The sequence below is a fragment of the Orcinus orca genome, chromosome 4 (assembly GCF_937001465.1).
Source record: "Orcinus orca chromosome 4, mOrcOrc1.1, whole genome shotgun sequence".
Taxonomy (NCBI): domain Eukaryota; kingdom Metazoa; phylum Chordata; class Mammalia; order Artiodactyla; family Delphinidae; genus Orcinus; species Orcinus orca.
The window spans coordinates 83,834,272-83,860,341 of NC_064562.1; the positions used below are offsets into that span (position 1 = coordinate 83,834,272).

The 26,070-nt window shown below is 39.7% G+C and overlaps 1 protein-coding gene across 1 annotated transcript in view; it reads left to right on the forward strand.

Moving 5' to 3' along the window:
• TXK (TXK tyrosine kinase) overlaps positions 1–21,715 on the forward strand; it is a 47,112-nt gene extending 25,397 nt beyond the window's left edge. The window contains exons 9-14 of the mRNA XM_004268291.3: positions 1,387–1,558; positions 11,507–11,723; positions 14,207–14,271; positions 16,336–16,454; positions 18,141–18,298; positions 21,004–21,715. Coding sequence (XP_004268339.1) covers positions 1,387–1,558; positions 11,507–11,723; positions 14,207–14,271; positions 16,336–16,454; positions 18,141–18,298; positions 21,004–21,072 — 800 coding nt within the window. The 3' untranslated portion in view covers positions 21,073–21,715. The remainder of the gene's footprint in view (positions 1–1,386; positions 1,559–11,506; positions 11,724–14,206; positions 14,272–16,335; positions 16,455–18,140; positions 18,299–21,003) is intronic.
• Positions 21,716–26,070: the final 4,355 nt, after the last annotated feature.

A 26,070-nucleotide genomic window follows, 5' to 3' on the forward strand; every position in this document is an offset into this window, starting at 1 on the left:
AGAATTGCTGGGTCGTAGCGTATGAACATACTCAGATTTAGTCAGTTTTCTAAAGAATTTATACCAGATTATACTTTAATAAAGAGTGTATGGATGTCTCAGGTGTTCCACATCTTTGCCCTTGCCAATATTTGGTATTCTTGTGGTTTTTGTTTGGTTTGGTTTCTGTTTTCATTTTAGCCAATCTGGTGCATGTGTAGTGGTATCTCATTTTGGTTTAAATATGCATTTCCCTGATGACTAATTATGTTGATCAACTTCTCATAGGTTCAGTGACCATTTGGATATTCTCTTTTGTGAGAGAATACACTATTCAAGTTATTTTTAACCCTTAAAGAATAGGATTATCTGCCTTTTCCTAATCGATTTATTCTTACTTTGAATAGGAATTCTTTGTTGGTTATATGTTTTAAGAAATATTTTCTCCCCGTCTGTGGCTTACCTTTTCATTTTCTTAATGGGGTGTATTTGATAAATAGGATTTTTATGAAATTTAATCTATCAGTATTCTCCTTTATAGTTATATTCTGTTGAATAAATCTATGTCAGTCCCAAGGTCATGAATATATTCTCCCATGTTATTTTAAAAACACACCTACTATTGGGAAGGGGAGTACCTTGCAAAGCCTGGTGGTACAAGGGGTCACTGGCCATTACAATTCTTTTAAATGCATTATTTTAAAGTTCCAGCAGATGGTGGTGTTGCTGTATAAAAGTGGTTACTAAAAAGTTAAGATTTAACTCTCAGTTTTCCAAAGGGTTATTTTAAAAACAGTTCTTTTTTTCTTGATTTACTTCTGTAGAGTGAGAAATATTCAGTAATGCAAGCATCATTTCAAACATACACTTAGATATGGGTTAGAATCTTAATATTGAAAATATTTATCAGGTGAATTGATTAGACTTTTCACAAAGGAGAAAGGGCAGGAAAGCCCTTTAGGGGTGGGAGTGGGCAAAGGAACAATAAAAGAAACTGAGATGGGGGACCCCAAATTTTATCTAATCTCACAAGTTTACTCACCAGGATAAAAACAGACTGGGGACATAAATATTTAGGCTCCAGGTCTGGTTTCGGCAGGTTTAGTTTAGAAAGGTACAGAACTGTTTCATCCTGGGTCTCTCTGGAAAGAGAAAGCATGTTTTGATATCCATAATTCCTCTCCAAGTAAGTGAGGTTTGTATTTTTATACTTGAATTCTGGAATTATACTTTTAAGCCACAATAAGAGTATTAAAAATGGTTACAGGTCCTTTCCACTCATTTATCAATTTTTTAAACCTCTCTGAAAAAGAAGAGAATAGGTCAAGAAAATTCCTAAATCTTTTCTAGCTCTAAAAATTTAACATGTTTTTCCTTATTTGTAATGTGCATGTTTTACTTTTCCAGAAAAGTGGGAGATAGATCCATCTGAGTTGGCTTTTGTAAAGGAGATTGGAAACGGCCAGTTTGGGGTGGTCTATTTAGGCCAATGGCGAGCACATGTCCAGGTAGCTATCAAGGCCATCAATGAAGGCTCCATGTCTGAAGAGGATTTCATTGAAGAGGCTAAAGTGATGATGTAAGTACATACAATACCCAGATAAGTATCGTACAACATCCTGGTGTCATGGAAAGAACACAGATTTTGGAGTCAGTCACATCTGGATTTGTGTCACAACTCTGCCCAAGCTAGTTGTGGGACCTGGGCAAATTATTTGACCTCTGTGTGACCTGGGTGAGTTATTTCACTTTTCTAAGCCTCAATTTCCTCACCTGTAAAATGGGGATAACAATACCTCACTCACTGGATCAGCGTGTGAATTGAATGAGATAATCTATGAAAATGACAAGTAGATGTGTTCTTTTCAGCTCAGTAATAGGTGCTTAATGACTACATTTTTTTTCCTTTTCCCAGAAACAAAAATCTTGATTTTGTCTAAATAGTAATATAAGGATATACTATTTGCTTTCAGAGAATTCAAGAATCATGAGGTCTAACAGAAGTGGCTCTTTGCAGATCATTGGACACTGCTCTTAGCTTCTGGGATTTCCCAGATTCAGCCTTTTGCCTCAGTCAAACCTGTGGCTATGGTTTATGTCAGTAACCTAGGCTGGACCAGGATAGGCCAATAATTTGGCACAATTCAAATCAATATTCTTTAAGTACTTGTTGAACATTTACTTAGAGGAAGAGCAATGTGGTAAAAAAGGAAGACCGCAGGTGGCATTACCTAGATTCCGTTTTATTATCCAAAGCGATTTAGTTCTCTTCCAAATTTGCAGACCCCAGTTGACAAAAACAAAAGCAAACCCCCCAAAACCAGTGGTGATTAACTTGATCCATTATTTGAAGGCAGAGCAATGTGTCTCTTGGGGCTCTCAACCCATACTCCAAGTACTATCAAAATATTCTTTCCATCCACTTAGAATAAAATGAATTCTGAGAGAAGTTAATGATAAACACAACTTTCCAGTGGTATCAGTTTCTCAAAGATGTTTTTGTGCCCCTTGGTTACCCTACCGGCCTTTGCTCCCTGATACTACCTGCATCAGACCATGGTTTTCCTACATCTAAAGGACAGACAAAAATTATATTCCTGTGTATTGGATTAAATAGGTACAATAAGAAAAGAACGAAGGGGAGACATATGATTCAGGGAAAGTTGAAGTCGTATTAGAATCCCTATCAAAAAGAAAGAATCAGAATTTAAATCCCCCTTCTGAGATGTTTAAATATATGCATCTGGGGACTTCCCCAGTCCAGTGGTTAAGATTCCACACTCCCAAGGCAGGGAGCACAGGTTTGATCCCTGGTCGGGGAACTAAGATCCCGCATGCCGCGGCCAAAAATTAAAATAAATAAATAAACAAACAAATAAATAAATATATACATCTCATAAAGGCAATTTAAACTTTTGGGGAAAAGGTATCACTTTTACTTCAAATATCATAATACATTGTTAGGATCCCTTTTGATAAAGTACAGTTCTTTTTATTTGAATGTTTGGGTTGTTGCTCTCTGGTTACTTGAGTGTCTGAGTAGAGTGTGGAGAAGAGAAATAGTTCCTGGCAGTTTATGGAGGCAGGAATGAGGCTACATGCTTATTTTTAAGTCATTTCAGATGGACATAATGTGTTCTTGGGTTTGAACACAGTTGATTTTTTCTCCTGATTTTTTTTTTTTTTTTTTTTCAGTATGCAGGCCTCTCACTGTTGTGGCCTCTCCCGTTGTGGAGCACAGGCTCCAGATGCACAGGCTCAGCGGCCATGGCTCACGGGCCCAGCCGCTCTGCGGCATGTGGGATCTTCCCGGACCGGGGCACGAACCCGTATCCCCTGCATTGGCAGGCGGACTCTCAACCACTGAGCCACCAGGGAAGCCCTTTTCCTGATTTTTTGATAGCGAGGCAGGAAAAGTCCCATTCTAATGTCCTTTTGCAAATACATTCATCTTTAAAAAGTTAAATAGCTGACATACATTGGGCTCTATCTGCCAAGAATATACAGCTTGGCATATTACCTTCCTTTTTGTAAGCATACAGCTTAAATGTCACCTCTACCAGGAGATCTCCCCTGTCTACCCTGTTTAATTGGCAGTCCCACCCCCAAATGCTTTCTGTTGTATCACCTTGTATTAGTTCCATCAAAGCACTTGTCACTACTCCCAAGCTTCACGTGTATTTGTTTTGTTTCTCCCCCAGTAGAACGTAAGCTCCATGATAATGGGACCTTATTTATCTCTCTTCTACAACCGGGTGAGTGCTTAAAATAATAGCTAGCATGTAGTTGGTGTTCAACAAATATTTGTGTATTATTGAATGAGTTAATGAATCCTCACCACATTTCTATGAGGTAGGTTCTATTAAGACCCCAATTTTAGAGATTGGTCCAAGATAGCGGAGTAGAAGGACATGTGCTCACTCCCTCTTGCGAGAGCCTTGGAATCACTGCTGACTGCTGAACAGTCATCTACAGGAAGACCCTGGAACTCACCGAAAAAGATACCACACATCCAAAGGCAAAGGAGAAACCACAATAAGACAGTAGGAGGGCGCAATCACAATAAAATCAAATCCCATAACTGCTGGGTGGGTGACTCACAAATTGGAGAACACTTATACCACAGAAGTTCACCCACTGGAGAGAAGGTTCTGAGCCCCATGTCAGGCTTCCAACCTGGGGGTCCGGCAACAGGAGGAGGAATTCCTAGAGAATCAGATTTTGAAGGAATTTGATTGCAGGACTTTGACAGGACTCGAGGAAACAGAGACTCCACTCTTGGAGGGCACACACAAAGTAGTGTGTGCATCGGAACCCAGGGGAAGGAGCAGTGACCCCATAGGAGACTGAACCAGACCTACCTGCTAGTGTTGGAGGGTCTCCTGCAGAGGTGGGGGATGGCTGTGTCTCACCATGAGGACAAGGACACTGGCAGCAGAAGTTCTGGGGAGTACTTCTTGGCGTGAGCCTTCCCAGAGTCCACCATTAGCCCCACAAAAGAGCTGGGTAGGCTCCAGTGTTGGGTTGCCTCAGGCCAGACAACCAACAGGGAGGGAACCCAGCCCCACCCATCAGCAGACAAGCAGATTAAAGTTTTACTGAGCTCAGCCCACCAGAGCAACACCCAGCTCTACCCACCACCAGTGCCTCCCATCAGGAAACTTGCACAAGCCTCTTAGATAGCCTCATCCACCAGAGGGCAGACAGCAGAAGCAAGAAGAACTACAATCCTGCAGGCTGTGGAACAAAAACCACATTTACAGAAAGATAGACAAGATGAAAAGGCAGAAGACTATGTACCAGATGAAGGAATAAGATAAACCCCCAGAAAAACAACTAAATGAAGTAGAGATAGGAAACCTTCTAGAAAAAGGATTCAGAATAATGATAGTGAAGATGATCAAGGACCTCGGAAAAAGAATGGAGGCAAAGATTGAGAAGATCCAAGAAATGTTTAACAGAGACCTAGAAGAATTAAAGAACAAACAAACAGAGATGAACAATACAATAACTGAAATGAAAAATATACTAGAAGGAATCAATAGCAGAATAACTGAGGCAGAAGAACGGATAAGTGACCTGGAAGACAGAATGGTGGAATTCACTGCCACAGAACAAAATAAAGAAAAAAGAATGAAAAGAAATGAAGACAGCCTAAGAGACCTCTGGGACAACATTAAACACTACAACATTCGCATTATAGGGGTTCCAGAAGGAGAAGAGAGAGAGAAAGGACCTGAGAAAATATTTGAAGAGATTATAGTCAACAACTTTCCTAACATGGGAAAGGAAATAGCCACCCAAGTCCAGGAAGCGCAGACAGTCCCAGGCAGGATAAACCCAAGGAGAAACAAGCTGAGACACATAGTAATCAAATTGGCAAAAATTAAGAAAGCAAGAAAAATTATTGAAAGCAACGAGGGAAAAATGACAACATACAAGGGAACTCCCATAAGGTTAACAGCTGATTTCTCAGCAGAAGCTCTACAAGCCAGAGGGAGTGGCATGATATATTTAAAGTGATGAAAGAGAAGAACCTACAACCAAGATTACCTGGCAAGGATGTCATTCAGATTCGACGGAGAAATCAAAAGCTTTACAGACAAGCAAAAGCTAAGAGAATTCAGCACCACCAAACCAGGTCTACAACAAATGCTAAAGGAGCTTCTCTAAGTGGGAAACACAAGAGATGAAAAGAACCTACAAAAACAAACTCAAAACAATTAAGAATATTGTTATAGGAACATACATATTGATAATTACCTTAAACGTGAATGGATTAAATGCTCCAACCAAAAGACAGGCTCGCTGAATGGATACAAAAACAAGACCTATCTATATGCTGTCTACAAGAGACTCACTTCAGACCTAGGGACACATACAGACTGAAAGTGAGGGGATGGAAAAAGATATTCCATGCAAATGGAAATCAAAAGAAAGCTGGAGTAGCAATTCTCGTATTAGATAAAATAGACTTTAAAATAAAGAATGTTATAAGAGACAAGGAAGGACACTACATAATGATCAAGGGATCAATCCAAGAAGAAGATATAACAATTATAAATATATATGCACCCAACATAGGAGCACCTCAATACATAAGGCAACTGCTAACAGTTATAAAAGAGGAAATCAACAGTAACACAGTAATATTGGGGGACTTTAACACCTCACTTTCACCAATGGACAGATCATCCAAACAGAAAATTAATAAGGAAACACAAGCTTTAAATGACACTATAGACCAGATAGATTTAATTGATATTTATAGGATATTCCATCCAAAAACAGCAGATTACACTTTCTTCTCAAGTGCACACGGAACATTCTCCAGGATAGATCACATCTTGGGTCACAAATCAAGCCTCAGTAAATTTAAGAAAATTGAAATCATATCAAGCCTCTTTTCTGACCACAATGCTATGAGATTAGAAATCAGTTACGGGGAAAAAAACGTAAAAAAACACAAACACGTGGAGGCTAAACAATTCTTTACTAAATAAACAAGAAATTACTGAAGAAATCAAAGAGGGAATAAAAAATACTTAGAGACAAATGACAATGAAAACACAACGATCCAAAAATGTATGGGATGCAGCAAAAGCAGTTCTAAGAGGGAAGTTCATAGCAATACAAGCCTATCTCAAGAAAGAAGAAAAATCTCAAAACAATGTAAACTTACACCTAAAGGATCTAGAGGAAGAAGAACAAACAAAACCCAAAGTTAGTAGAAGGAAAGAAATCATAAAGATCAGAGCAGAAATAAATGAAATAGAAAAAAAGAAAACAATAGCAAAGATCAATAAAAATAAAAGCTGGTTCTTTGAGAAGATAAACAAATTGATAAACCATTAGCCAGACTCATCAAGAAAAAGAGAGAGAGGAGTCAAATCAGTAAAATTAGAAATGTAAAAGGAGAAGTTACAACAGACACCGCAGAAATATAGAGCATCCTAAGAGACTACTACAAGCAACTCTATGCCAATAAAATGGACAACCTGGAAGAAATGGACAAATTCTTAGAAAGGTTTAACCTTCCACAACTGAACCAGGAAGAAATAGAAAATATAAACAGACCAATCACAAGTAATGAAATTGAAGCTGTGATTGAAAATCTTCCAAGAAACAAAAGTCCAGGACCAGATGGCTTCACAGGTGAATTCTATAAAACGTTTAGAGAAGAGCTAACACCCATCCTTCTAAACTCTTCCAAAAAATTGCACAGGAAGGAATACTCCCAAACTCATTCTATGAGGCCACCATCACTCTGATACCAAAACCAGACAAAGATACTCCCAAAAAAGAAAATTACAGACCAATATCACTGTTGAATATAGATGGAAAAATCCTCAACAAAATACTAGCAAACCAAATCCAGCAACACATTAAAAGGATCATACACCATGATCAAGTGGTATTTATTCCAGGGATGCAAGGATTCTTCAATATACGCAAATCAATCCATGTGATACACCATATTAACAAATTGAAGAAGAAAAACCATATGATCATCTCAATACATGCAGAAAAAGCTTTTGACAAAATTCAACACCGATTTATGATAAAAAGTCTCCAGAAAGTGGGCATAGAGGAAACGTACCTCAACATAATAAAGGCCATATATGACAAACCCACAGAAAACATCATTCTCAATGGTGAAAAGCTGAAAGCATTTCCTCCTAAAATCAGGAACAAGACAAGGATGTCCACTCTTGCCACTATTATTCAACATAGTTTTGGAAGTCCTAGCCATGGCAATCAGAGAAGAAAAAGAAATAAAAGGAATACAAATTGGAAAAGAAGAAGTAAAACTGTCACTGTTTGCAGATGACATGATACTATACATAGAGAATCCTAAAGATGCTGCCAGAAAACTACTAGAGCTAATCAATGAATTTGGTAAAGTTGCAGGATACAAAATTAATGCACAGAAATCTCTTGCATTCCTATACACTAATGATGAAAAATCTTAAAGAGAAATTAAGGAAACACTCCCATTTACCACTGCAATAAAAAGAAGAAAACACCAAGGAATAAACCTACCTAGGGAGACAGAAGACCTTTATGCAGAAAACTATAAGACACTGATGAAAGAAATTAAAGATGTTACCAACAGATAGAGATATATACCATGATCTCGGATTGGAAGAATCAGTATTGTGAAAATGACTATACTATCCATAGCAATCTACAGATTCAATGCAATCCCTATCAAATTACCAATGGCATATTTTACAGAACTAGAACAAAAAATCTTAAAATTTGTATGGAGACACAAAAGACGCCGAATAGCCAAAGCAGTCTTGAGGGAAAAAAACAGAGCTGGAGGAATCAGACTCCCTGGCTTCAGATTATACTACAAAGCTACAGTAATCAAGACAATATGGTACTGGCACAAAAACAGAAACATAGATCAATGGAACAGGATAGAAAGCCCAGAGATAAACCCACGCACCTGTGGTCAACTAATCTATGACATAGGAGGCAAGGATATACAATGGATAAAAGACAGTCCTTTCAATAAGTGGTTCTGGGAAACTGGACAGTTCCATGTAAAAGAATGAAATTAGAACACTCCCTAACACCATACAGAAAAATAAACTCAAAATGGATAGAGACCTAAGTGTAGGACCAGACACTATAAAACTCTTCGATGAAAACATAGGAAGAACACTCTTTGACATAAATCCCAGCAAGATCTTTTTTGATCCACCTCCTAGAGTAATGGAAATAAAAACAAAAATAAACAAATGGACCTCATGAAACTTTAAAGCTTTTGCACAGCAAAGGAAACTACAAGCAAGACGAAAAGACAACCCTTAAAATGGGAGAAAATATTTGCAAATGAATCAACAGACAAAGGATTAATCTCCCAAATATATAAACAGCTCATGCAGCTCAATATTAAAAAAACAAACAACCCAATCCAAAAATGGGCAGAAGACCTAAATAGACATTTCTCCAAAGAAGGCATACAGATGGCCAAGAAGCACATGAAAAGCTGCTCAACATTACTAATTATTAGAGAAATGCAAATCAAAACTACAATGAGGTAATAACCTCACAGCAGTTAGAATGGGCATCATCAGAAAATCTACAAACAACAAATGCTAGAGAGGGTGTGGAGAAAAGGGAACCCTCTTGCCCTGTTGGTGGGAATGTAAATTGATACAGGCACTATGGAGAACAGTATGGAGGTTGCTTAAAAACTAAAAATAGAATTACCACATGACCCAGCAATCCCACTACTTGGCATATACCCAGAAAAAACCGTAATTCAAAAAGACACATACACCCTAATGTTCATTGCAGCACTATTTACAATAGCCAGGTCATGGAAGCAACCTAAATGCCCTTTGACAGACGAATGGTAAAGAAGATGTGGTACATATATACAATGGAATATTACTCAGCCATAAAAAGGAATGAAATTGGGTCATTTGCAGAGATGTGGATGAATCTAGAGACTGTCATAGAGAGTGAAGTAAGTGAGGAAGAGAAAAACAAATATTGTATATTAACGCATATATGTGGAACCTAGAAAAATGGTACAGATGACCCGTTTGCAGGGCAGAAGTAGAGACACAGATGTAGAGAACAAACGTATGGACACCAAGGGGGGAAAGTGGCGGGTGGGGGTGGTGGTGGTGGTGTGATGAATTGGGAGACTGGGATTAACATGTATACACTAATATGTATAAAATGGATGACTAATAAGAACCTGCTGTATAAAAAAATTAATTAAAAAAAAAGAAACGACCCCAATTTTATACATGATAAAAAGGAAATTTTGAAAACTTATGTAATTTGCCCACAGTTCCTCAACAAAACATTGGTAGTGTCTAATTGTAATCAAAACTGTGAACTGTCTGGGTACAAAGTCCATAGTCTTGGCTAACATAATAATCAACAAATATTTATTGAGCAACTACTATATGCCAGATCTTATAGTAGGGGCCATAATTGTTCACCAAAATTGTCATCCCATGTAGTTTTTCCAGTGCACTAGCAGAGTAACTTCAAATCTCTACTGTGTTCTTAATTACCATATTTTAGAATATAGCCTAAATTGGGGGCCTGTACTCATGGTGTTTCCAGAGTACCTGCTAAAAGATTATTTAGGAAAATGAAAGAAAACCAGTCTTTTTTTCAGCCCATAAATTTCTACTAAAATTTAAAATTTTATCTTTATATTTTTACCATGGTTTATACTTTTTATAATACATTCACATACATTATCTCATTTAATATTCATTGGAAGAAAGAAGGACAGGTTTTATTATCCTTATTTTACATGTGAAAAAACTGAGGCTTAGAAATTTTAAATAAGTTGCTCCTGGTCATGCATCAATAGGAGATAAAACAACTTGAATTCAGCTCTTTTGTTTAGGAGCATGACATTTTCTTTAAATTATTATAACACTGCATTGCTTTTAAAGGATCCTTTATTTTAGTTGATCAACTGTGGGTTTGTATCTCTGGATGTAGCCTATTAGTAGCAGTACATATAGGAAAATACGTGAACTAATTACATTTATAATAGTAAAAATATATAAGTAATTCTAATTTCTCTAAAACCTGAATACTATAGTCGAGAAGAAACAATAAACTTTTGAAGTATAAATGACTAAAAAGATTATTTTAGGGGGCTTCCTTGGTGGCTCAGTGGTTAAGAATCTGCCTGCCAATGCAGGGGACACAGGTTCAAGCCCTGGCCGGGAAGATCCCACATGCTGTGGAGCATCTAAGCCCATGGGCCACAACTACTGAGCCTGCGCTCTAGAGCCCGCGAGCCACAACTACTGAAGCCAGGGCGCCTAGAGCCCCTGCTCTGCAACAAGAGAAGCCACCGCAATGAGGAGCCCACGCAGCGCAACGAAGAGTAGCCCCTGCTCGCCACAACTAGAGAAAGCCCGCGCGCAGCAACGAAGACCCAACACAGCCAAAAATAAATTAAAAAAAAAAAAAGATTATTTTAGTGTGTGTACTTTAACAGGCAGTATTTGAGGACTTGTGTGTGTGTGTGTGTGTGTGTGTAATTACTAAATACAGAGAAGGGTTTCACGTTGGTAAATGTTTTTCAGTCTTAACTTATTCTAAAAATTTCCTTTAAATGCCTTTATTCTTTAGAATTTAATGCGCATCAATCACTCTTTCCTCCCTCCTGTCTGTCCAGAATTTTTTGTCTAAGCAGCTGCAGTTGGGGAGGTTGAAACTCAGGGAACAGGAACTGGGCAAGGAGCAGCAGTACTGAGGAAGCAAAAGGCTTACAAAATGGAAAAGAGAAAAGCAGAACATGGGCATGTACTATTCTGTATGTACAGTGACTTAGAAAGTACTGCGTAAACTCTCAACCCCACTTTCTCAGCACATAAAGTAGAAAGGAAACTGTTCTACTTTCTCTGTGGTTGGGTTAATTTTAATCATAGTTTGATGATGAACATTATATGGAGCTGGTAAATATCACCAGTTGATTTCAAACACTTCAGAATGCAAAAACGATTCGGGTCTGTGTTTTTTTCACCAGGAAGTTGTCTCATTCAAGGCTCGTTCAGCTTTATGGAGTGTGTATACAGCAGAAGCCCCTTTATATTGTGACGGAGTTTATGGAAAATGGTTGCCTGCTTAACTATCTCAGAGAGAGGAAAGGAAAACTTAGGAAGGAGATGCTATTGAGTGCATGTCAAGATATCTGTGAAGGAATGGAGTATCTGGAGAGAAACTGCTTTATCCACAGGGATTTAGTAAGTACAGTGCAAATTTGCTGATTATGTATATATTATACTTGTATTCAGAAGGACATGATAAGTTAGGACTTTCAATACTTTAAATAATGCATTCTTTGACTTAATTTTTAAACATTTTCCTATTTGTGTAACCTGTTGCGACATGTAGCTTTATTTTTAATTGCTCATTGATGCTGGAGCCAAGTAAGATGTTACTCTAAATACACCTTGAAGTAATTAATCACCACACTAATCAACTAACAAACTAATTTACATTTCTTTCCTCTTCCCCCCCCCCTTCTTCCTTCCTTCTATCTTTCTTTCTTTCAACCAATAATCAAATATGTATTGAGTGCCTATATATGCCACACACTCTGCCAGGTGCTGGATACAATGCTGAAGAACCCCAGTGGGTCTCACCCAGGGGTGAAACTGCCTCAGGTGGAGGTAGTTAGGTTCTTGCAGTATCACAGCAGCACTACTGGCATTATTGGGAAGGAGTCAAAATGCTAAACCATTCTGTTGCATAGTGCTCAGAACAGCTCTCCAAACAAAGAAGATTGAAGTTTGACTTGCCCCAAAAGCAAATAGCTCTGCTTCCCTGCCTTGCTACCTCCCCTTGAAAAACATTTTCTATCTGCTCCATATTTATTCATGATGTTCATACTATTCCTTCTATGTCCTTCCATGCCTCATTTCTAAGTTCCCAAATTAAATCCAATGAGAATTTGAGAATTTCTGAGAGGTCCCTGATACTGTCATCTAGAGGTAATCCTGAACTTCCATCAGCCATCACGAGTGACCGTATTATTTATCATTCAGGCTGGAATATTTGGGGGAGAGAAAGGAGGCATAATTTCATTGGCCCTAGAACACCACTGCTTGCCCTACACATGACTTAGAACTGTCAGAGCATTTATTATTTACTACTTCCTATAATAGTTGTTTACACAAATATTAGACTCTAAACTCCTTGACATCAAGGCATAGACTTCTGAGCTGCAGTTCAGCATTATGAGAATACAAGTTGCCAAGCAATGACTCTCAAACTTAGCTGTGCATTAGAATCACCTGGGAGGTTTAAAAACATCACAGTACCCAGCCCATACCCCTGACCAATGAAATCAGAATCTCTGCGGGTAGGATCTAGTCATCAGCATTTTTGGAAAATTTCCCTGGTGAGTCCACTGTGCAGTCAAGATTGAGAGCCCTGCTCAAGAGCTAGTTGAAATCTCGCTTTTGTTTCTTACTAGCCATGTGACCTTGAGTAAGCTAGTTAACTAGTAAAGTGGTGTTAATTATAGCACCTCCCACATATGGACTTGTTGGGAGGATTACATGAATTAATATGCGTAAGCACTTAGAACAGTGTCCGGCACATAGAAAAGCTCAGCAATGCTCGACCATTGTTTTGCGTGCCTCGTGGCACATTCCCCAGGGTCCAGCCCATAGTAGCCATTGAGCACATTTTTGAATGTATGGATCTGGTATCAATTCCACCTAACTCACTTTCCTGGTCTCTGCAGTTTGTCCTTCCTGATAAGGATTAGAATTCAAAATTCAGTCAGGTGACAGTTCTGGTCATTCTATTTGCTCCAGGTGGCTTCCTGCAGACCCTCCTAGTCTTGGTTCCTTCCTTGATTGCTTTCCTTTGAGTTCTGTTTTCTCCACCTACATGCCACTTAAAATATATTAGCCAACTATGAGTCTTTTCTCGGTCGAGGGTTTGCCATGTGGTTTAGCTTTGAGATCATTTGCTGGCGCTTGTCAACATCTTCCAAACTGGCTCCTTCTGGCTCTCCATTTCAAGTTTTTTGCTTTTGTTTTTGAACTAACTGAACCACAAATTAGCTCAAAAGAGAAAAATTCTATCAAACCACTGGCCTACATGAGACTAAATAACCAAGTCAATGATTCTCCTGACTAAGCTGACTGAAAATGGATTGTTTTGGCATCAAATAGATTGTTTCTGAATTATATAGTACTATATTTAGCTCACTGTGGTAATTTAATAAATATGAAAATATGGTAAAGAGTTATGTTCAATGAAATGTAAGTTTTAAGATACAGTTTCTTTGTTTTTATTAGCAATTATATATAATGACTATCCCAAAGATATATAGTGACGATCTGTTATTTTTCATGCATATTGGACTTTCCTCTTTTTATTTATGAAGAGAAAATTTTAAATACACACTATTTTTTATACCAAGATGCACTTATCAAGGATACTTCTTGAGAAAGATTACACATTTTAAAAAGGAAAAGTGTTAAAATTTCTTTTCATTTTTTGTCATTTCTTTGAAAAGTCATTAAAATCCATCACACGAGGGCAGATACATTAAATCATATGTAGCATCGATAGGTATCACCATGAAATAACATGGCTGTTCACACAGAGAGGTAGTGCTGGGGCCCAAAGAAACTAAGGAAAAGGAGAGTAGAAACTCTGGAAAGAGAAACTTTGTATTCACACGTGGGTTCTTTTCTTCTCCCTATAGGCCGCGAGGAATTGTTTGGTCAGTTCTACAAGTATAGTAAAAATTTCGGACTTTGGAATGACAAGGTATGTGATATTCTTTTTTGTTTGTTTACTCACAGGAGGGAATCTTACATTAGTCTACAGACAAATCGAAGATGTTTTTGGCTTTGTTTTTTCTTTCTCTGAGGGCAGTGTTTATGTGATTGTATGGCCTGCTGACCCACTTTGAACCTTAGGACATGCACCAGTGTTAGCTGTGAGGGAAACGGAGGCTGTGGGCTATTCTTCTGATCTTCTTTCAGGCGGTTATTAATAAAACTATGTCATATCTTAAAATTCAAAAGAATTTCTCAGTCTACTTGTCATATATATAAGGTTAAGAAAAAAGCTTTCCTTATATATGTATATTTCTGAAATAGAGAAAGAATAAATTTATTTTCTCAGCTCTGATTTTTCTGTCATCATCATACATTTCTCTTATCAAGTGTAGTAGCTGACTCTAAGCCTACAGCACAAGAGTGTGAATCATCTGACCTTATTTTCAGCAACTCAGTGCAGTTTACATTTTTTATCTCCTTTCCTTCATGTTGCTAGAAATTTCATCCCAGTGATTTCAGGGTTTCTCCTTGACGCTTTTCAGGGTCACAGTCCAAATTCTGTGTGTCTCATGGGGCCACATACTGGAGATGGCCTGTCTGGTCCCTGTTGTTATCCATTGACACTGGCTTCCTTACAGCCACCATCCTCCTCTTTTGTCTTTGGCTGGCCATCCACACAGATGGCCGCTGACTCATCTTGAATTTCTGCCTGTAAGATTCCTTCATTTCTGACATTCGCCATGTCTAGAGCTCTCCACGTGGCTAAGGCCCCGTCTGCCTTGGCACACCCATAGCCATTTGTCCTCTGGAATCTTTCTGTGTTTCCCAGGGCTTGGCCTGGGAAAGAGGACACAGGTTCTGTTTTGCTCTTGAATCCCACCAACCGACTGTAGGGCAGTGGGGTCTTCTTTTGCTGCAGTGTGACTAGGGCAGCCCTCATAGGGTGCAGGGTAAAGGACCCTACCTCAGCCACCCCCTAGTGTCTAATACTCCTTCCCTTTCCTTTTGAATCTCTCCCACACCCCCAGCACAAGGGATATTTTTGTAGCAGAATGGATGGTGGTGGTAGTGAGATATCATTCATATTCATGAGCCATTCTCCCAGATATTTTGTTCATAACTCAGTCCTTCTCCTTCTCTGGAAAGTCTAGACTTTTGAAACTCAAAAGCTATAAAAAAAATGGCTCTTTTCCTTTCGTTTTCTGTTATTCATTCTTTCCTCTAGTAGAATGACCTCTGGCTCAATAAAGGACTTAAAGGTGCGGTGAGGTAAGGTATGTGTGAAACAAGTGGGTGTGTGGGGAAGCATTAATAAATATATTAATTTTATATTTAATATATATAGTATATATAGTATACTATATATATATATATATATATATAGTATTTCAAAAATACTATATTGCATACTCAAGGAGCTACACAGCACACGTTAGCTATCCTCTCTTTTCTCCAGATTCCCGCACTTGGATGTTACTGTGTATGATTTTCAAAAAAGAGAGAGGGTTTAATTTTATTGTTGTTATTTTTTTTAAAGGAGATGATAGTTGTTCCTGATTTATTTCCATTTGAATAAAGGCATTAGAGATTTTACACACCAAATGTATTACGTTCAAATACTTTTATTTTTCCCCTTCTCTGTTCTGCAAAAATTATATGTATATAGAAAGAAAATAAGGCATCAAACTTCGAGTTTATTCTTTCACATCTATTTATCTTTTTAAAAAAATAACCTTGGTTGTTAGCGCATTCAGCATGCTTCTTTGCAGAATTAAGAATTTATCATAACTAATCAGTGGAGCATGTTTCAGACTGAAGAATTGCTGTGGTTTTCTGAGATCCAAATACAATAAATGCAGTTGAGGCTTGGTTTAAGGAGGAAACTCTATAAGGGCTACTTTATCACTTTGATAGCAAGAAGAGAAGGTATACTGAAGCTTTCTGTGGAAAATACTTTGTCTTTTAGAAATCAGAGTTAACTAAAAGGATTTGAAGTAAACTGAACTTAGAGGTAATTAACACAATGTGCTCTGAAATCTGATGACCCTAGGTACGTTTTGGATGATGAATATATCAGTTCTTCTGGAGCCAAGTTCCCAGTCAAGTGGTCCCCTCCTGAAGTTTTCCATTTCAATAAGTATAGCAGCAAATCTGATGTCTGGTCATTTGGTGAGTGAATTCGATGTTCATTTGTTGGAGCTTGATTTAATAAAATAGAGATTGCTCTTTTTTAAAAAAAAATTTATTTTTTTATTGGAGTATATTTGCTTTACCGTATTGTGTTAGTTTATACTGTACAGCAAAGTGAATCAGCTATATGTATACATATGTCCCCTCTTTTTTGGATTTCCTTCTCATTTAGGTCACCAGAGAGCACTGAGTTCCCTGTGCTATACAGTAGGTTCTCATAAAATAGGGATTGCTGTTTTAACTTTGATTTCTTAATATGATGTAGCTAAAGGTCTTCTTATAACTGTGTTTCTGTCTTAGGTGTTCTAAACACAGGCTGTCTTTGGCAACTGGTGTCATACACCTTCTTACATGAAGTTTGCCTCTTGGGTCTTTTCCCTTCCCACTGAGCACTTGCTGTAAAACCATAACAGAGTCTACTGATCTAGAAAACAAACTCAGCCAACTTTCCCACACCACAGAGACCTGCAAGAAAAACTGATCTTACGCCATCGTTAAATCTTGAGTGTAATTAATAAACTTCATTGTCTGACTTTGAGTGATGCCGTCTCATTTACATTATCACCTTCCTATTTTGTGAAATTAGACATAGGCTTCCTTGGGATCTATCCATTGCTGTTTATATTGGGTAATGTTCTTCATTGAAAAAGAGATACTGTGGACCTCTGTCCCATGGAGTTTGTTCTTTGAGTTGACTTTCAAAAAATGGCAACAAATGTATAATAATCTATCTATTCTCTTTCACCTGTACCTTTCTGGATGGCTTCTTGGCTTTGGAGAGACATCTGCACCCTCAAAAGGTGTGAATATTATTGCCCACAATAAGGTTAAGCTTGTATTGATCTCATTAGCGCTCGACTGACATGTGGTAGTCTCGGCAGGTGACATTATAAGCTCTACGGGAGAGCAGTTAAGTTGTGAGACCAGTGGACAGCAACACAAGGATCTCACCTGGTGGTTGTAGAACATTTAGAGCTCCTTGAGTTTTCCCTGACCACTTGTCTTTCTTCCTCACTGTACAGTGAGCTTCTTGAGCACATAGACTGGTTTCAGTCTTAAGAATTCTCTGGCTCTAGCACAGGCCTGGCCTCTGATCAATACCTAATACATATTTGTAGAGTAATTAAATGAACTCAAATTGGGAGCCTTGAAGGAGTTTCATCACTCAATCAATGATTTTTGAACACCTACTTATAAACAGAGCCCCTGCCAGATTTTCTGGGACTCTACCCAGCAGTCTTTCAGTGGGAAGATGGGAACGCATGCTATCTACTGGCTGGTAAACTCTTGGCTTTAGCAGGCAGCAGGGGATCACACAATTCTGTCATTTTCTATGGAATGGCAAAGTTTCATTGATTTCAGGGTGTGGAGACATGAGCAGTACTTTGAAATGAAGATGCTGCCGGCATTTTTCTTCCAATAAGGAGGCAGTCATGACCAATGGAAAAGGAAAGGCATTGTTTTCACTTGGAATATATTCAGTTCATAGGCCTCTTCAAAAAGTAAGATGCACAGGGTCTGCTTCCTAGATAGAACTGCTGTCATTCTGGATGATTGTAACTCAGTGACTGCAGGAGGAAAATAAGGGGTTGTAACTTGAAACAGCTGTTTCAGTTCCAAGTAACCATTTCTCTAACCTCTTATTTTCATGCATTTTATTTGCAGGAGTTTTGATGTGGGAAGTTTTTACAGAAGGAAAAATGCCTTTTGAAAATAAGTCAAATTTGCAAGTTGTGGAAGCGATTTCTAAAGGCTTCAGGCTGTACCGACCTCACCTGGCACCGATTTCCATATATGAAGTCATGTACAGCTGCTGGCATGAGGTGAGTGTCCCTTACTTTCCTGCAAAGGTTGGCAGTTCCAGCATCTGAGAGTAGATCTGTTTATCACCCACATTACTCCAGCACTTCGTCATGGCAGGAAAAGGTGTCTATTTCTCGGTAATGACCCCTGAGAGCCAGAAGTACTTCCACTACAAAATCATTAATCCATTTTGTTTTTAACAATGGCCTTTCATCTGAGGAATTCAGTGCATTTTCCAAGTCTTACCTTGCTGAAGTTGGTTCCTGCAGAAACTCTCGATGTTACTAAAGCCTCAGTGATGAGACGTTTTACTCCTTTTAAGAACTGCTTGGGTGGAAACTAAGGGTAGAATCAGGCTTGTTCAATTTCCACATTGAAAGAGAAGGATGGTGTTTTTATTTACTTCACTCTAATTTGTCTTGCTTTTCCAAGGCTAAAAGTAATGGGTTTCATCTCTTCTATGGCACTCAAGACTCCTGATAGAGAGATTAAACGAGAATAGAATGAAGGCAGAAAGTGTGCCAGGAACTTCTACTGGGAAACTTATCTCCTGGGAGGCCAGTTTCTCTTTTACTTGAAATGCCAAGCTTGAAAATAAAGTCAGAGGGTTTATATCCCACCTCTGTCTCTTCTGGGCGCTGACTCAACACACCACTCCGCTTCATCAGACTCCTCTGTGATTTTGACAGTTCTCTCTTTCTAGCTGACTCTTTTCAGCCCAGAAAAAACTACAGCTGGATGAGGATTTCCTCCTGGCTGAAAAAGAAATCACTTGACTCCCAATTCACAAACACTAAAAAAATTCAATATTTCAAGAGCGACATGGTTGTTTCCATTCCAGAGAAGTATTAATTTTATAAAGATCCCCAGTGTATGAAAATACTGTGCATATGATTAACTGTTCTGCAAGGAATCTTGAAAGACATAAAAAATATTAAGTGAGCTGTTAGTAGCAAACAGATGTCTTAAGAGCATCTTTTCAATAACAATGTAAATAGCTTAGGAATATATATTGTATATTAAGCAATATACTTGTACATGCACATACAATATAATACTTTTTGAGATTTTACATATCTGTGGAGAGGAGACAGAGAAAGGAGTAAATAAGATGCTGACAAGAGGACGAAGTAAACGAGGCGCTTATGCACCTCTAGATTCAAATGTGATTATGTTAGCAGTGATAACACTTGTTTCATAGGCTTTACTACCTGCACAACCTCAGCACCAGCAAAAAGCGCCACTGTTTATTCTTGAGATCTCAAGGAGGGCTTTATGTGTGCTCACATATCCTTCTGCTCTGTCCTTTAATTTTTAAATTTTATTTATTTTATTTTTAAAAAATTTATTTTATTGAAGTATAGTTGATTTACAGTGTTGTGTTAATTTCTGCTGTACAGCAAAGTGATTCCGTTATACATACATATACATCCTTTTTCATGTTCTTTTCCATTATGGCTTATCACAGGATATTGACTATAATTCCCTGTGCTATACAGTAGGACCTTGTTGTTTATCCATTCTATACATAATAGTTTGCATCTGCCAAACTCCCACTCCATCCCTCTGCCGCCCCCTTCCCCCTTGGCAACCACAAGTCTGTTCTCTATGCCTGTGAGTCTGTTTCTGTTTCATAAATAAGCTCATTTGTGTCATATTTTAGATCCCACATGTAAGTGATATCATATGGTATTTGTCTTTCTTTTTCTGACTTACTTCACTTAGTATGATAATCTCTAGTTCCATCCATGGAACTAGACATTATTTCATTCTGAAATAACTAGACATTATTTCATCTTTGTTATGGCTGAGTAGTATTCCATTGTATATATGTACCACATCTTCTTTATCCATTCGTCTGTCGATGGACATTTAGGTTGTTTCTTGCTCCCTCCTTTTATTGATGCCTTCTGTTTACAAGCCACAAAGGGTGGTGTCTCCCCACTAACCCTGCTGCCAGGGACCTCTGTGAGCATGTGGCTACCACGAGTAGTTCTATTTCCTATGGATTTCAAAGATGCCGTGGAGCTTCCTCTTGGAGCCAAAGTCACACCGCATCCCACTGTGAAGTAGGAAAAAGGCTCCAATCCTGGGTTTCATGGTTGGAGATTTTGTTGACTGAGCCTTAAGACAGCACAGTCCGTGCTCTAAGACCTGCAAAGTCCCTCATGAAAACGTGCCTTTTGCTTTTTGACTAAAATCCATCTTTCTACAGGGGGTCAGGTGTAGTGAATAATTGGGGCTGAGCCTGGGGGCTTGGGGCTCTAGAGGCCCCTCTCTCCCAGCTCTTCCTTTACCCTGTGTATCAAGTCATCCAAATCGATCTCTAGGGCAGTACTGTCCAATGGAACTTTCTGTGATGATGGAAATGTGCTATGTCTGCACTATCCAATATGGTAGCCACACCTGGCTATTGAAGAATTGAGAAGTGGCTAGTGTGACTGAGAACTGAATTTTAAAATGTATCTTCTTTTCAGTAATTTAAATAGCCACATGTGGCTAGTGTTTGCAGCTGTAGCTATTCTACTTTTGGCACGCTCTCTACCGTTATATTTTCACACTCATGCCTCGCTCACCTGCCATTCATGTCCTGCGTATCAGCCAAGATATCTTTCTCTTCCATTTGTGGTGAACCAGCCTGGATCCAGGTCCTGCCAGCAAGTCCTAGAGCTGGTGTCTGAGTGAGTCTTAAGCTGAGCTGACCACCTCTACTTCCCTTTTCCAGAAACCTAAAGGCCGCCCGACGTTTGCTGAGCTGCTGCAGGTTCTCACAGAGATTGCAGAAACCTGGTGACCTGGAGAGAATGCCAACCCAGAGCATCATGGGGCAAGACTGTCACAAAAGGAAACCCTGGGTGGGGTCACTGATGGTGAATATCTTCCTTTAGAGTCACTGACTCCTGGAAACAGTTCAAAGATCACAGGCTTTTCCAACTTTTTAAAGCTTAAGAATATTCTGACAATAATTTTTCTATGTGTGTTTGAGAGTGACTTCTAAACTCTGATTTTTCTGTAATATTCTTCATGTCCCATATGTGAAGAAGGGAAAAGTGCTCCATAGTGGTCATTATGGTGGCTGCTCTGAGAGCAGCAGAGCCCCTGAGCACACCTGAAAACCTGATTCTTCACTGAGGAAAAGACTGAAGAGGAGGAACGTTCTTTATTCTGGTGGCCCATGCATGGAAGATGAAAATAAATTCTGCCCGCTCCTGGAATAAAGGAGCCACCCATGCAGAGTCTCATGCTTTTGAACTGTACAGATCTTTATGAAAAACGCACCTTTACAAACCGCATGAATGTGGGCATTCTGGAAACTGTCTTTCATAATCTTCCCTATGTTATTTAACAAATTATTTTTGCACAGATCTGATTATTTTGGAGACAGCTTCCTGTGTTCCAGTATTGAATACTGTTAGAGGAGAAAGTTCTTCTTTGAACAGGTCCTGGTGATGATTCTATTTCTAGTGAGATCCATTGTCCAGGACAATTCAGAACCTGACTCTCAATTCTGAGATTTCACACTCTGTACATGTGAACTTGGATGATTGAAGAAGCCTCATTTTGTCATAGGAAGTACCTCCAGTACCTTTTCTAGAAGAGGACTTTCTTTTTGCACAAGAACAAGAGGGGGGCTTCCCTGGTGGCGCAGTGGTTGAGAGTCCGCCTGCCAAGGGCTTCCCTGGTGGCGCAGTGGTTGAGAGTCCACCTGCCAAGGGCTTCCCTGGTGGCGCAGTGGTTGAGAGTCCACCTGCCAAGGGCTTCCCTGGTGGCGCAGTGGTTGAGAGTCCGCCTGCCAAGGGCTTCCCTGGTGGCGCAGTGGTTAAGAATCCACCTGCCAAGGGCTTCCCTGGTGGCGCAGTGGTTGAGAGTCTGCCTGCCGATGCAGGGGACATGGGTTCGTGCCCCGGTCTGGGAGGATCCCGCATGCCGTGGAGCGGCTGGGCCCGTGAGCCATGGACGCTGAGCCTGCGCGTCCGGAGCTTGTGCTCCGCAGCGGGAGAGGCCACAGCAGTGAGAGGCCTGCGTACTGCCAAAAAAAAAAAAAAAAAAAAAGAATCCACCTGCCAATGCAGGGGACACAGACAGGTTCGAGCCCTGGTCCGGGAAGATCCCACATGCCGCAGAGCAACTAAGCCTGTGTACCACAACTACTGAGCCTGCGCTCTGGAGCCTGTGAGCCACAACTACTGAAGTCTGCGTGCCACAGCTACTGAAGCCCGCATAGCTAGAGCCCGTGCTCCGCAACAAGAGAAGCCACCACAGTGAGAAGCCCGTGCACCGCAACGAAGAGTAGCCCCCGCGCACTGCAACTAGAGAAAGCCCGCGCGCAGCAACGAAGACCCAACACAGCCAAAAATAGATAAAATTTTAAAAAAATTAAAAAAAGAACAAGAGGAGGCAAAAACAAGATATTCAAATATTACACCAAGTTCCATTATTTCTGAAGTCCAGGGTATTGGATTCAAGATGAAAGAACCAGGAATCACAATTAAATCTTAATTTTTCATGTACCATTTGTAGGAATGATTGGAAATTGATCTTTGTCATCCTGAGTGCTTTGGAAGTACATAGGGAAAAGGGTGCTGCAGAAAGCTGGAGTCATTACCATTAGGTTTAACAATGGGAGCCTATTATTTGTGGATTGTCCCACCCTGCATCATGGTTCTGGGGGAACGTGTTTTATGATTCTCATGAGATTCTAAGATGCTGGCTGTCAGTAGCTGTGACCTTTAAATCATATTTCCCCACTCCAGGAATGACATCTTTGACTATCAGTGGTACTCAATCGGTGTGCATTGAAACAGTGAGCATCAGACACAAGAATTGTCAATCTTGATCATGCAAGTGGTGGTCTCAGAAATCTTTGTGATACTGTGCTGTTTCTGAAACTATCATCTCCCTTCTCCTAATGATTCCTACTATGGGGAGGTGAGACAGAGGGCTCCTACTACTGATACCTTAGTTCAAGTGAGATATGTGAAAGCCTAGCTCCAGAAGACCTGAGACTGTTTAACAGCAAAAGCCAAGGGAGGCAAGGTTAATATTATGACATAGGAAATAAAGAAGTATCAATATATGCAGGAAGATGTCTTTCTCAGGCTTTGCTAAGCTTAGAAGTCCCCACTCCCCCCTCCAAAAAAAAAAAAAAAAAAACCCAAACCCAAACACTGAAAACATAGAGCATCTGCCATCCCTATAGATGCAATACAGGGAGACAATACAGAGTAGACTTATGCCTGGGGATCATGTGGCAGCAGCCAGCACTTCTAAGAGCATATATTGGTGTTGGCAAGCAAATTCTATTCATTTTAACAAGTCAGGAAAGTTTGAGACACCAAATTAGGAAAGGAACAACTGGATTGTCACATAGGTAACTGAGACTCCAGATAATGTGTGAATTCGGAATGTCTATGGACAGAGATTCAGCATTTTCTGTCTAGCAAAAGAAAAAAATTCTTTAAGAAGTAGTCACATGGACTTCCCTGGTGGCGCAGTGGTTGAGAGTCCGCCTGCCGATGCAGGGGACACGGGTTCGTGCCCCGGTCCGGGAAGATCCCACATGCCGCGGAGCGGCTGGGCCCGTGAGCCATGGCCGCTGAGCCTGCGCGTCCGGAGCCTGTGCTCCGCAACGGGAGAGGCCACAACGGTGAGAGGCACGCGTACCGCAAAAAAAAAGAAAAAAAGAAGTAGTCACATGACTTCCCCTGGAAGAGAACTATGTTTTGCAATGAATCTCAATATTAGTTATTGATATGGGCTCTCTGTGGGTAGCTTAACTAGTTTGGGGTGAGATAGTGCAATACTTAATCAGCTCTGCGTTAGAAATGAACAGGAAGTTTAAGGGTTGGTTGTGGGTGAGAGTCCTAAAAGGAGAAGACAGGAGGTCAGAGGAGAGAGGAGAAGCTCAGAAAAATGGAAGGAATTTGGAGGCCAAGCAGAAGATGTGATCAGTGTGAATAATAGGTTGGCAAGAATAGCCAAAGGAATTTTTTTCTTTAGTAAACTTTTTATTGAAGTACAATGCACTGTCCCACTATTGTATTGGTAACAGGTCTGACTGTCAATCAAACTCATAAGACGCAGTAGCATTTGATCCAGCACTTAGTTTGCTTAGCTTTTTAGAAGGATTCAGGACAGGAAGGAGCATGCACAGCCCTTCAGTCTCAGTGGAAGCCAACAATTCTCCATGTGCATCGATGCTTGGGCCCCTCCTCTCTTACCTAGAGACTTGTATACAGTTGCTGGTGATGAGGCCATGGGGTGTGGGGTTCATCTTCATACAAAGACGCTTCTCCCTGGGTTTATCACCCGTCACGTAGGCCTACAGTTGATGGGTCTCCCAGCCCATGTGCTGTTTCACAGATCAGAGATTTCACAGTGCGTAAAATACACGTCTGGCCTTGGTACCCAACATTCCAAATCTGTCTTAACTTGGGGACATATCTAGGGTACTGATGCTGGGAGAAGACAGACCTAAAATCCTCCCAGGAAGGTCTAGGTCTGGGAGAAAAAGAGCACAGGCCTGCTGTTAACCCTTTGCTCACATATACATAAACAAAAGTACACACATCATATGTTTATGGCTTAATTTTCACAGTGAATATGTCTGTGTAACTCGCACTCATATCAAGAAATGGTTACATTCTAGAATTTCAGAATCCATTCTCATTTCTATTTAAGTCATTAAACTAATAGTAATCAGTATCCTCATTTCTAACACCATGAATTAGTATGAGGTATTCTTGAACTTTCTATAAATGGAATCCTATGGTATCGACTCTATGCGCCTGGCTTCTTTTACTTAGTACGTTTGTTTGATCTGTCCGTGTTGCATATAGTTGTATTCATTCGTTCTCATTTGCATATAGTCTTCTACTGTTTATGTCACAAATTATTTATCTATTTTACTCTTGATGGATATTTGGGTTTCCAATTTTTGGCTATTAAGATGAATGCTGCTATGAACATTGTTCTACATGTCTTTTGGTGAAAATATGTATGTATTTCTGTTAAGTATATGCCTAGGGGTGGAATTCAGAGCTAAAACATATGTTTATGTTCATTTTTTGTAAATAGTGCCAAAGCCCAAATGCCTTTTTACCAGTTGGTTGCTGTTCTTTTAATAACTCACCCTATTCCCTTGCCTTTATTGTCCTCTGCTCTTTCCTTGTATCTGCCCCAAATTGTGTTCCCTTGGAAGCACCATCCAAACCCAGCAGCACTTAGAGTGAGGGCGGAGGGTTATATTCTTTTGGGGCTTCCAAAGGACTGGGTATGTGGTTTGGGCCAGGGGCCGACTTCCCAACTCCCTTTAGAAAATCTTCCTCCAGTTCAGGGCTTCTCAGTCTCCGTGCTATTGACATTTCGGGCTGGATAATTCTTTGCTGTGGAAGGATGTGCTGTGTATTGTAAGATATTTAGCAGCATCCCTGGCCTCTACTCACTAGATGCCAATAACACACCCCACTCCCCCTAGTGGTGACAACCAAAAATATCTCTAGAACATTGCCAAATGTTCCCGGCGGGTAAAGTCACCCTTGCTCGGGAACCACTGATCTAGTTACAAAAGGATCTTGACCTGAGATTAAAGAGATCCATGAACTTGAAAGGAAAAAAAAAAAAAATCACGTCTTTGTTTTTACTAGCCTTTAACTAAAATTTAGCATTTCCTGTCATTCTAAATGTAGGCAAACAAAACAAAACAAAACCCCAAAACAACCAACTCCCCGCACCTCCAAAACCCCAGTACATTATATTAGCAATGTCTGTGACTTTGTCTTAATGCAAAGAA